This window comes from Aethalodelphis obliquidens, unplaced genomic scaffold (genome assembly GCF_003676395.1).
Source record: "Aethalodelphis obliquidens isolate GAN/ISIS:26980383/991018 unplaced genomic scaffold, ASM367639v1 scaffold9, whole genome shotgun sequence".
Classification (NCBI taxonomy): Eukaryota; Metazoa; Chordata; class Mammalia; order Artiodactyla; family Delphinidae; genus Aethalodelphis; species Aethalodelphis obliquidens.
The window spans coordinates 18,383,767-18,396,307 of NW_020837953.1; the positions used below are offsets into that span (position 1 = coordinate 18,383,767).

Here is a 12,541-nt window from a genome sequence, read left to right on the forward strand (position 1 = left end):
TGTTCACTGTTTAAAATGCATTCTTAACAAAATCTCAACCCTCCTGATATTCTTTGTTTTTAATTCCACAATCAATTTGGCAGGATCATTATTGTTTTATACATTTAACATTTCTAAGAAATGATCCTACAGTAACATATATACTGCATGAAAAAGAATCAGTCTAATTTCTTTAATTATTGCAAATTATATAGAGAGGAAATCATTTAAAAAATTTAAACTTCATGCTAAAATAAATTATAGATAAAGCAAAGATTGAAACATAAATAATAAATCCATAAACGCACTAAAAGAAAAAAAAAACACCAGAGGAGAACATTTTCAATAATCGTGTAGTGATACAGAAAAGGCTTTACACATGAAAACCCAGACGCCATAAAGAATAACTTGGTTAAATCTGATTTGATAAATATTAGCATTTCTATATGGCAAAAAAACTTAACATGACATTTATATCCAACAAAAGGCTCATATCCAGAATATACAGAAAACTCCTACAAATTAATAAACTCCTACAAAACATAAAGATACAACCCAATAGAAAAATATGTGCAAGACTTGAGCAGGAACTTCACAAAATAGTATATCTAAATGAGCAATAACAACAACAACAAACATGTTAAAGGATTTTCACATCGTTAGCTGTCAGGGAAATGCAAAGTAAAGCCACAATTAAATACTAGTACATACTCATCAGAAAAGGTAAAATTAATAAGACTGACAATACTGAGTATTGATAAAGAATGTGAAGCAACCAAAATCTCATATACAACTAAGAAGACCTTAAGTTAATACAACTATTTGGAAGACAGTATGGCAGTATCTACCAAAGTAGAACAAACCCGTAACCCTTTGATCTACTAATTCTACTCTTAGGAATGTCATGATCAGAGATGTACAGATAAGCACAAGAATATTCATAGCAGCAAAATTCATAATAGAGCACAACTGGAAACAACATAATTGTCCATCATCAGTAGAATGGATAAATAGAATACATTGAGTAGGCTTATTCAATGGAACACTAGAGTACAAACAACAAAAGTGAACAAACTACTGCTACATGCAACAACATAAATGAATCTCACAAACATAAGATTGAACGAAAGAAACAAACTAAAGGATGCATACTCCCTGTAGTCAAAACTCAGAAATAACCTTAAAAGTTAGGAGAGTCATTATTTTTGGGGAGGAGAGAATATGTAGACATAGGAAGAAGGAACAGGGCTTCCAGACTGCTGGAGATTTCTTGCACTGGGTAGTGTAAATATTGGAGTTGTACACTTTTTGGTAGGTATGTTATGCTATGCTTCAATAAAAATTTCTGGACACTGTAGAAAATGAGGCTGTATATCAGACTTTTATGTGTTTATCTTAAAAGATTTTTTTTCTCAGTGCTCTCATGTTCCAACCTGAGTAGGATCACTACACTTAAAACATTGTTAGACATGTTCATCTGTAACCACAGCTTACCTAATTTACTCTGTTCTTTCTCCTTCCCTTGCAGTTCATCAGTGAGCCTTCGGATCTCTTCGTGGGCCATCCCTAACCTCCTTGTTACTTGTTCCATATCTTTCTCTCTGCAGTTTTGTGATATTTTACCTTTTTCTGGGTCTTCATCATGGGACTGAAATAAAACCATTGTTAGTAGTACACCAAAAAGTAAATATACCCTTATGACATCGTGCTATTACCTAAAAATGTTTGAAAGCCAATAAAGAAGAGTAGCAAACAGAATATTTACGTGCATTTATTTTATTAGGTTGAACCATAGAAAAATGGTGATATTTGATTGTTTTTAACCTATAAACATGCAATTTCACAAGGTTCAAACCTAACATATCTAAGAGATTATGGTTATATAATAGAAATTTAATGATAAAAATTATCATCTGGCCAAAGAGAGTGAAAATACTCATTTATATGGTAATTAAATATAGTTTATAAAATGCCTTTACATAAGGTATTTCATTTAATTTCAAGGTATGTACACAATTAAGGCTCAAATCATGTTTAGAGCTCCTTTCCTACAATTACTTTCAAAGCATTTTAAAAACTAAGTAAGAAATTCAACCTCAATGATATTTTGCTTTTGATCCCCGAGATATGTATTTATTTTATATGAATATAATCATTACACAAATTTTTCTAAAAAATAAGAAAATAACCAATACCATCTACATAACAAAACTATTTTTAGCTTACTGGTATATTTCCTTGCAGTATTTTTTATTTATGTACATTCTTTACATAGTCATAATCCTAATCTATATACACGTTTCTGTCTGGCTTTTTCATTTAACATTATATGAGGAACATTTTTCTATATTGCTGTACAGATTTTGTAATGATTATTTTTAAAGGCTATATAATATTCCAGTGGGTGCAGATAATTTATATAATCATTTCAACATTTTGGTAGTTTCCAATTTTTGCTATTGAAAATAATACTATGATGGATATACAGTTTCATCCATATATATTTATCTTGGGTTACTTCCCATTGTTAAACTCTCTGTATATGTTTTATTCACTGGATGTAGCTCTTAATAACATTTATTCACTGGATGTAGCTCTTAATAACATTTCCCCAGATCAAAAACTAATTTCTACAAACAGAATTAATTATATGTAAAATAATGTGCTATACAGTCTAAAGGACTCCCCCGCCAAAAGAAGCTCCAAACGTATTTGGGAAGAAGTGTGTACTGTCCCAAGGTGATTTTTCAAAGGACATAACACACATCGATTGTTTAAGCTTTGATACATTCAATAAAAATCAGCTATTGTGTTAAATGGGTGATTGACTTTTTTCTTCTTCCCAAATTTTTGTGATGTGTTTATAATACTCTTATGCACAACTGATATCTTTTAGCATGGATTTGTACATTTTAATATATTCAAACAAAATACTTCCAAGATAAAAGCTAACCTGTAACTAGCTACTATTATTAAGAAAAGATTGTAATTTTTTCTTACCTCACTCAGACTTTTTTTAAACTGATGCACAAGTTCTTGATGTTTCTGATGTTCCCTTTGCAGAGGCTGGTGAGTTTGTTCAAATTTCTCCTAAGTAAATATGAAGAGGTGAATGAAAATTACATCAATCAGCTTCATGAATAAAAATGTCATTTAAATTTTAAAAAATAACCACGTAAAAAAAGAGGGAGCACAGTCCAATCTATTTTATGAAGCGAGACCATGCATTCTCAATGAGACAATATTGCCCCCAAGGGAGTGCAAACTGATTTCTAGGGGGGGAAAAATCTTACCCTTTCAAGTACAAAGTGCAGATGCCTACAGTACAAAAATAGAATTACTTTATATCAGTGCCATTAAAATTTCATGGGAGAGAGACAGAAAAAATTATCTAAGAAGTGTCATTATTGGGTTTCCCTGGTGGCATAGTGGTTAAGAATCCGCCTGCCAATGCAGGGGACACAGGTTCGAGCCCTGGTCTGGGAAGATCCCACATGCCGTGGAGCAACTAAGCCCATGCACCACAACTACTGAGCCTGCTCTCTAGAGCCCACAAGCCACAACTACTGAGCCTGTGCGCCTAGAGCCCGTGCTTCGCAACAAGAGAAGCCACTGCAATGAGAAGCCTGTGCACTGCAATGAAGAGTAGCCCCCACTCGCCGCAACTATAGAAAAGCCCAAGCACAGCAAGGAAGACCCAACGCAGCCAAAAATAAAATAAATTAAACAAACAAAATAAAAGAAACTTTAAAAAGTGTCATTATGGAGGCAATAATGAAAAAAAAGGTTGGCTAACACTGGCTAGCCAGACCTTGATATTAAAGCCTGACAACGATAATACAAAAAGAAAACTCACAGGGCAACCTCACTCATAAACATAGATACAAAAACGTAAACAAAATTTTATCAAACTGAATCTATAATATTTAGAAAGGATAACAAATCATGAACAAGTTGGATTTATCCCAGGAATGCAAGACATTAGAAAAATTAATCAATGAAATTCTCACATTAACAGATGAAAGTTCTAAATTACTTCATTATCTCAATGGCTATAGAAAAAACATTTTATAAACTCAACATTAATTCCTAATAAAAGCTCTTAACAAACTAGGAATGAAAGAGAACTTTCTTAACCTGGCAAAGGGTATCATTAAAAAAAAACCCCAACCCTTAATCAAACATCATACCACTGAATACTTTTTCTCTAATATCATTAACCAGACAAGTATGTCTCCTATTCAAGATAATACTGGAGATCCTAGCCAGTATAGTAAGGTAAATAAAAGAATTAAAAGGAATCAAATTGGAAAGGAAGAAACGAAAGTATCATTATTCCCAGATAGGACTGTACAGGTAGAAAAAATTTTAAATCTTCAAATAAATTATTAAGATGAGAAATTTTAGCAACATTGGTAAGTATAGTCAATATATAAAAATAATTATACTTTTAATACTAGCAATCATTAGAAAATTAAATTCTTAATAAATATAGCATTAATAGTACCCAAAAATATGAAGTACCTAGCAATAAATATTTTAAAAATGTGCAAGATTTTGTAGGGAAAATTATAAAACTTTGTTTATATACATTAAAAAATAAATGGAAAGACAGTCCATGATCACAAATGATATCAATAATTTAAGATAATCAATTCCTCTTAAATTGATTTATAGATTCAATAAAAGCAAAAATCAAAATCCCAGAAAGCAAGGATTACAAGACAGAAAAACACTAACCATAAGACAAATGATTGATAAATTGAACTACATTAAAGTTAAGAACTTCCATTCATTAAAAGACACTATTAAGAATATTAAAAAGACAAACCACAAAGTGGAAAAAGAAGTATTTATGATACACATAATCAATAAAAGACTTGAAACCAGAACATAGAGAATTCCTGTAAATCAGTAAGAAAAAGACAACTCTGTTTTTAAATGGACAAAAGACCTGAATAAACACTAATAAAATGGGAAATCCAAATGACAATCATACTAAGTTCACTACTAATCAGGGAAATGCTAATTAAAACCAATATGAGATATCATTATGCACCCAGTAGTTTAGCAAAAATTTAAAAGTCTGACAACATCAAGTGTTGATGAGGAACAAAGGCACTCTCATACACTATTTATTGGTGCCAGTATAAATTGGTACCACTACTTAAGGAGACAGTTTGACATTATCTGGTAAAGCTGAAGATCTACATACTCTGTAACTCCCTAAATCTACTCCTGGGTATATACCTTACACAAGTGCATGCACATATATAAGAATATTCATAGCAGCATAACTGACAGATTATATTACATTCATAATAGATATAAATTGGAAACAACCCAAAACAACTTAGTATGGATAGTCTCATGCCATATATTCACATGATGGAATGATACATAGTAATGACAAGCTAATTAAAAATAAATAATACAAACATAATGTTTTACAAAAAAGCAATTCCCAAAGTTGATTCCTTGTATGTAATGTTCAAAAACAGACAAAACTAAACTACTATATATATTATTTAGGGAGGCACACCTTTGTGGGGAGGAAGGGAGTTGTGATCAGAAAAGGAAGCTTCTAGGAATTTGGCAATGTTGTATTCCTCACAGGACCAATGGGTACATGGGTGTTTGTTCCATAACTATTTGTCAAACTGTATTTTTTAAGTTTTACCATTTTTCTGCATATATGCTGTTATATTCCACAATAAAATGTGTTTTTTTAAATCTTTGATTATTCTTGGCATTAAATGTCATCCCTTTGTCCTCTGCCCCATGCAACAATAAAGTGATTAAATAAATTTTGATACATCCATTCAAAAGAATATATGTTGTCAAACAGACTAAGGCAAATCCATATACACTAATACAGAAAGTGAAAACAATATGCACAATGGAACATAATTTGTATTTTAAGAGGATGAAAATTTTCTGGAAAGATAAATAAAAAATTGTCAGCAGTGGTAGTTTAGGAGTATGGAACTGAGGATTTGGGGCGAGAAAACTCATTTTTCATTCAATTTTATACTGCTTGAATCTGTTTCTACTATGTGCCTGTATTAAGTCAGAAAACCAACAAAAAACAAGTGTTAGGTAAAATGTAATTAGTGTATAGATCAGGCCTTGCAAAATTCTTCAACTTCCGTGTCACTTTATGTGGCCTCACTTTGGTTGGAATGACTCTCTCATCTACTTTATGCACAGGTTGATTCAGTATTGGCCTATTAAAATATACCTAGGGGGACTTCAGTGGCTAAGAATATGCCTGCCAATGCAGGGGACACAGGTTTGAGGCCTGGTCCAGGGAGATCCCACATGCCGCGGAGCAATGAAGCCCATGTGCCACAACTACTGAAGCCCACGCCCCTAGAGCCTGTGCTCCTTAACAAGAGAAGCCACCGCAATGAGAAGCCCACACAACACAACGAAGAGTAGCCCCTGCTCGCCACAACTAGAGAAAGCCCACATGCAGCGATGAAGACCCAACTCAGCCAAAAATAATAAATAAATAAATTAATTTAAAAAAAATATATATATACACACACACACCTAGGGAGGCAATGAAATTTTTACAAGTTACATTTCATAATAAGATCTTTTAAAAATCTTTTTTTTTTGGCAATACATGGGCCTCTCACTGTTGTGGCCTCTCCCGTTGCGGAGCACAGGCTCCGGTTGCGCAGGCTCAGCAGCCATGGCTCACGGGCCCAGCCGCTCCGCGGCATGTGGGATCCTCCTGGACCAAGACACGAACCCGTGTCCCCTGCATCGGCAGGCGGACTCTCAACCACTGCGCCATCACGGAAGCCCTGAAAAATCTTTTTAAAAAATCTTTTTAAAGGTATAACTGATATATAATAACTGCACATATTTACAGTGTACATATTTTTTTACATGTATCCATCCATGAAACCAATACCACAATAAAGATAATGAAAATATTCATCACCCTTAAAAGTTTCCTACACTTCCTTATAATTCATTCCTCCCCTAACATTGTCCCCAGGCAACCACTGATCTGTTTCTGTTACTATATATTAGTTTGCATTTTCTACTATTTTATACAAATGGAATCATAGACTATGTACTCTTTTTGGTCTGGCTTATTTCACTTAGATTATTATTTTGAAATTTATCTGTTTTGTTGTATATTTATCCTTTTTTATTACCAAGTAATATTCCATTCTATGGATCTATACATTTACCTTTTGATGAACATTTGAGTTGACTCTAGTTTAGGGCCACTACAATTAAAGTTGCTGTAACATGCATGTCTTTATGCGGGCACATTCTTTCATTTCTCTTGGGTATATTCCTAGGAGTGGAATGGCAGGGTTATGTGATAAGTATGTGTTTGACTTTTTAAGGCAATGCTAGACTAGTTTCCACAAGTGGTTGTATCATTTTATATTCCCATCAGTAGGATAAGGGAATTCCAGTTGCTCCACATTGTCACCAACACTCGATATGGTTAGTCTTAAATTTTAGCCATTCATTGATACATTAATAGTTACCTCATAATAAATTACTTCATTGTAATTTCTGTGTTTTCCTAATAATAAATGAAGTTAAGCATCTTTTCATGTGTTTATTTACCATTTGTATATGTTCTTCAGTGCAGTCACTTTTTAAGTCTTTTGACCAGTTTTTAGTTGGGTTGTATGTGTTATTATTGTTGAGTTATAAGATTTATTTATATATTTAGATACAAAGCTTTTGTTGGATATATTTTTTAAAAAATTATCTCCCTTCTGTGGCTTGCTCTTTTATTTTTGTCTTTTGAAGAGCAAATGTTCTGAACTTTTATAAAGTCCAATGTTTTTTCTTTTCCTGTCTTATAAAAATCTTGCCAAACCCAAGGTCACTAAGATTTTCTTCTGTAAATTTTATCTCCTACATGATCTATGAACGATTTTGAGTTAGTTTTTGTATATGATATAGGATAAATGTGTTGTAAGGTCTAAACTTTCATGTGTTACCTTGACACCCTTGTAACTCACAGTGCACCAAACGCCTAAGCATGAATTCCCTTGCTTTTGCCAGATATGCCCCCATCCAACGGGAAAGATTCTCCACCCAGCTAGTGCCCTTATCAGCCAGAACAGCTATATTTTATCCAGTCCTCAGCCTAATGGCTGCCATTTCACTGCCAACCCATGGAATTTTTTAAACAAGCCAGTCATATCCTCCCATGAGAACTAGGGGGCACCTCATCCTATTGGTACTATAAAGTCTGTCTCCCATGGCCCCTATGGGTTCACTCCATTCCTGAGTACAACCCCTGTGGCCCTGCATGACAGGCAGTGTCCTCCCTGGGCTGTGAGTCTATCTGACTAATAAACTATCAATCACATCTCTTTTCAAGGTTGGGTGTCATGTATTTGGCTATCTCATAGTGTTTAGAGTAGGGACTCCCTCCTTTACCAGTGGGGAAGGGAACCTCCATAGAGTTGAGGGTTTTGTTTTTGTTTTTTTGCATATGTCTATCCAATTGTGCCAGCATTGTTTGTTGAAAAGTGTATCTTTTCCCCATTAAATTACCTTGGCACCTGTGTTGAAAATCAATTTACCATGTAGGCGTGGGTCTATTTCTAGACTCCTTATTCTGTTCCATTGATCTATATATCTGCCTTTATACCAATACTGCACTTTCTTGATTACTGCAGTTTTGTGGTAAGTCTTGAAAGCAGGAAGTGTGTATCTTCCAACTAGTTCTTTTTCAAAGTTGTTTTGGCTATTCTAGTTCCTTTGTATTTCCTTATCAATTTTTGAATCGGCTTGTCAATTTCTACAAAAAAGTGACTCTACTGATTACTTTATGCTCAGGTAAATTACAACGTTAGCTTAAACAAAATATAACTGGGAATGTGACACATTTTATGAATTACATTGTATAATAACAAAAACCCTTTGTAGTATATCTGTTTTAATTCTTTCTGTCCATTAGTGGTAAAACTATGACTTAGTAGTGACTGGGTAGATAGCCTTAGGGTCATCCCAGACTTCACCTCCACAGTGTCCAATTTGTTTTATAGATTCCATCTCCTTCATAACTCCTTCTTCCCTTCTGTATTACACTCTGAGCCTTGTTTTTGGTTCTCATTCTTTAATTAATTATTTGTTAACATCCCCTGAAATCCCGGCTTCCAATCTGGTCCCTATCCAATCCACCCCTCTACTGTGACCACAGTGATTTTTCTAAAACACAAATCAGATCATGTTACTCTCCTCTTAAAATCATTTAGTGACTCTCCAGACCAACTATAACAGTTAGTCATTTGTACGTTCAAAATATTTTTATGCCTCCAGTATGCTCCAGGAACACTGTTGGGTACTGATTCCAAACTCTCTAGCTTAGTATATGAGTCTCACCATGAAGTGGTTTCTGAAAATATCTCCAGGCACATTTCTCAGCATTGACTCACATGAACCAGTATGTATTATACATTGTTTCCTCTGCCAGAAATGTCTTTCCCATCTTCTTCATCCAGCTAACACTCAGCTTTCAAGATGGTCCTCAACATTACCTCTGCTGGAAGCCTGTTCTACCCATACTGACTCAGCCCCCCCCCCCCATTGAGTTTTCACTTTATCACAGAGCTTTCCACACTGAATTATAACCACTGGTTTATTTCTTTCCTTCATTAGCTTGTAAGTTCCTTGCAAGTCCAAATTATTTCTAATTTGACTTTGTTCCTACATCCACTAGCACAAAGCCTGGCACATGGTAAGTTCTCAATAAATAATAACAATAAAGCTAATTGACATGTGAGGTACTATTCTAGAGCTTTACGTATATTATTTCATTTTCATGATCACCTTGTGGAGTAGTTCAGTTGCTCCCAGATTTTATAGAAACTGAGGCTCACAAAAGTTAAGCAACTTGTTCAAGGACATACTGCTAACAAGTGGTAGAGGAGGTCCATTTAAACCCAAAGCCTATACTCTTTTTTTTATTTTTTTTTTTGCGGTACGCGGGCCTCTCACTGTTGTGGCCTCTCCTGTTGCAGAGCACAGGCTCCGGATGCGCAGGCTTAGCGGCCATGGCTCACGGGCCCAGCCGCTCCACGGCATATGGGATCTTCCCGGACCGGGGCACGAACCCATGTCCCCTGCATCGGCAGACGGACTCTCAACCACTGCGCCACCAGGGAAGCCCAAAGCCTATATTCTTAAGCGCTATCAAAACTGGCTTCCTGATAGTTTAATGTATGAATGGTTAAATGAACAAATGCAGTTTTCAACTCGCCTGTCTCTTACTCAATCACCCAGTTAATTTTGATACCTGGGGAAATTCTTTCTGTAGGTTGCTGCTCAGACATCTTTGTGATTCTGGTTTGGGATCCCCTCGTTCCAGTTTCCTCAAGAGTGTACTTCTTTCCATGAGTAAGTGTGCAATCTGTTCACTAGGGCTGCTCAGAGCTATTTCAGACAAGCCTTCTTGATACAATATTTCGACCTCCTTTATTTGCACTTCTGTTAGGAAGAAACACCAGAAACACAATTGTTAAAAGAAATGCAGGCAAATAACTAAAAAGTAGTGGGAAAAGGTTCTCAAAAGCCGTAGATATTCTTACTACTTGCAGAAGTTTAAAATTTGTTCTTGCATAACTTTAAAGTGTATTGTTGTTTTAGTGAGTGCTTACTATGTGGCACGTATTGTACTAAGCATTTGAGATAAATCTATCTTATTTAATCTTTACAACAACCCAGTGAGGTAGGAACCATGATTTTCCCTTTTAAGAAATGAGGGCTCAGGCACCAAGAAACCAAGAAACTTGTCCACAGTCACTCAACTAATCCTGCCAACATTCTCGATGATTTCAATATTCAGGTAGATGATTATTCCAGTCCCCTGGCTTTTCAGTTCCTTTACCAGCTAATTTCCAAAGATCTAGTCCTCTACCCCACTCAGCCACCTACTCCACAGTAATTCCCTAGACCTGGTCATTAGCCTCTATAGTTTCTGTAACTTCTCCCTAGCTTCAATTTCTAACATCTTATCCTCCATTCATCCCTTCTTATGTACTAGCAGCTCAATTTCAGTAATTTTTGACCATACTGGAAACTATCATCCATTGACTTTAAACACTTTTCAGTGTTCCTTATCCCATTCCTCTTCTCACTTACCCAGCTTAGATTCTATAGTCCATCATTACAATCACTCCCTTGAAAACATTCACAACTCTCTTGCCCCTCTTTCCTTCCATTATACTTGGTGACAAAACCCCAACCTGTTTAAATCCAGCTCTTCACCAGCACACTCCAGAAGCTGGATGGGGCTACAGAAAACTGCACAGGTAGTGCTGAGAGGTTTCATTTCAAACTCACGACTACTAACCTCAAGTGAGCCCTTACTGCTGCCCAGCAATCCTCCTACATTCCCCTGCTTGTTTCATCCCTCTCCCTCATCATATCTCTAATACCTCCTTCCCCATCCTCACTCTCACCTGAATACCCTACTTTTTTTTTTTTTTTTTTTTTTGTACGCGGGCCTCTCACTGTTGTGGCCTCTCCCGTTGCGGAGCACAGGCTCCGGATGTGCAGGCTCAGCGGCCATGGCTCACGGGTCCAGCTGCTCCGCGGCATATGGGATCTTCCCAGACCGGGGCACAAACCCGTGTCCCCTGCATCAGCAGGCGGACTCTCGACCACTGCACCACCGGGGAAGCCCGAATACCCTACTTCTTATTTCACCGAGAAAAGAGAAGCACTCTGAAGAGAGCTTCCACAAGCTCCCCTACCAAATCTGCCACCTCCCCCGCACTCTTCCCTCTTGTGAGATGTAACAAACTACCCTTGGCTCCTAAGGCCAGCACCACCCCCGCCCCCCTCCCCCCCTTGTACACTGGATCCCATTCCCTCTCCTCTCAAAGATAAAACTCCTGCAGTTGACTCTGATCTCTATTGCCTCATGCAGCTTTCTTCCCAACTAATCATCTTAGAGACATGGTATAACATCTCCCATTAAAAACAACAGTGATGAAAACAACAAAAGTTTTTCTTCAAACTCATAACGCCCTCCAGTTCCTCCACCATTTCTTCATTTCTCTTTGCAGCACAACTTCAAGAAAGTATCAAAAAAAAAAAAAGAAAGGATCAACCACAGCCATGTCCCCTCCCCTTCTCCTACCATTCTTTCCTGAATTCACTCCAATGGCTTTCATATCCACCACTCCACAGAAACAGCTCTCCTCAAAGTCACAATGACCCCCATGTGACCAAACCCAATGGTCAATTACCTGTCCTCACTCCACATAGCCTATCAATGGTATTTGACCCAATTGTTCCCTTCCTTTTCTTAAAACACTTCCATCATTTCTCTTATGGGACACCACACTCTGCTAGGTTTCCTCCTACCTTTCATGCCACTCCTTCTCAGACTCCTTTGCTGATTTCTTACCTTTCCAACCTCTAAACACTGGAATGACCTAGGGCCCAGCTCTGAATCTTCTTCTTTTTACTCCCTAGGTTATCTCCTACAGTCCTAAGGCTTTAAATATTTGCTATATGCTGATGACCCCCAAATTTATATCTCGAGTTCACATTGCGTTCC

The 12,541-nt window shown here is 36.4% G+C and overlaps 1 protein-coding gene across 1 annotated transcript in view; it reads right to left on the reverse strand.

Annotated features, from left to right (window-relative positions):
• LOC113621731 (coiled-coil domain-containing protein 30-like) overlaps positions 1-12,541 on the reverse strand; it is a 53,209-nt gene that overhangs the window by 20,166 nt on the left and 20,502 nt on the right. The window contains exons 5-7 of the mRNA XM_027108899.1: positions 10,271-10,461; positions 2,980-3,069; positions 1,474-1,627 (exon numbers count right to left, since the gene is read on the reverse strand). Coding sequence (XP_026964700.1) covers positions 1,474-1,627; positions 2,980-3,069; positions 10,271-10,461 — 435 coding nt within the window. The remainder of the gene's footprint in view (positions 1-1,473; positions 1,628-2,979; positions 3,070-10,270; positions 10,462-12,541) is intronic.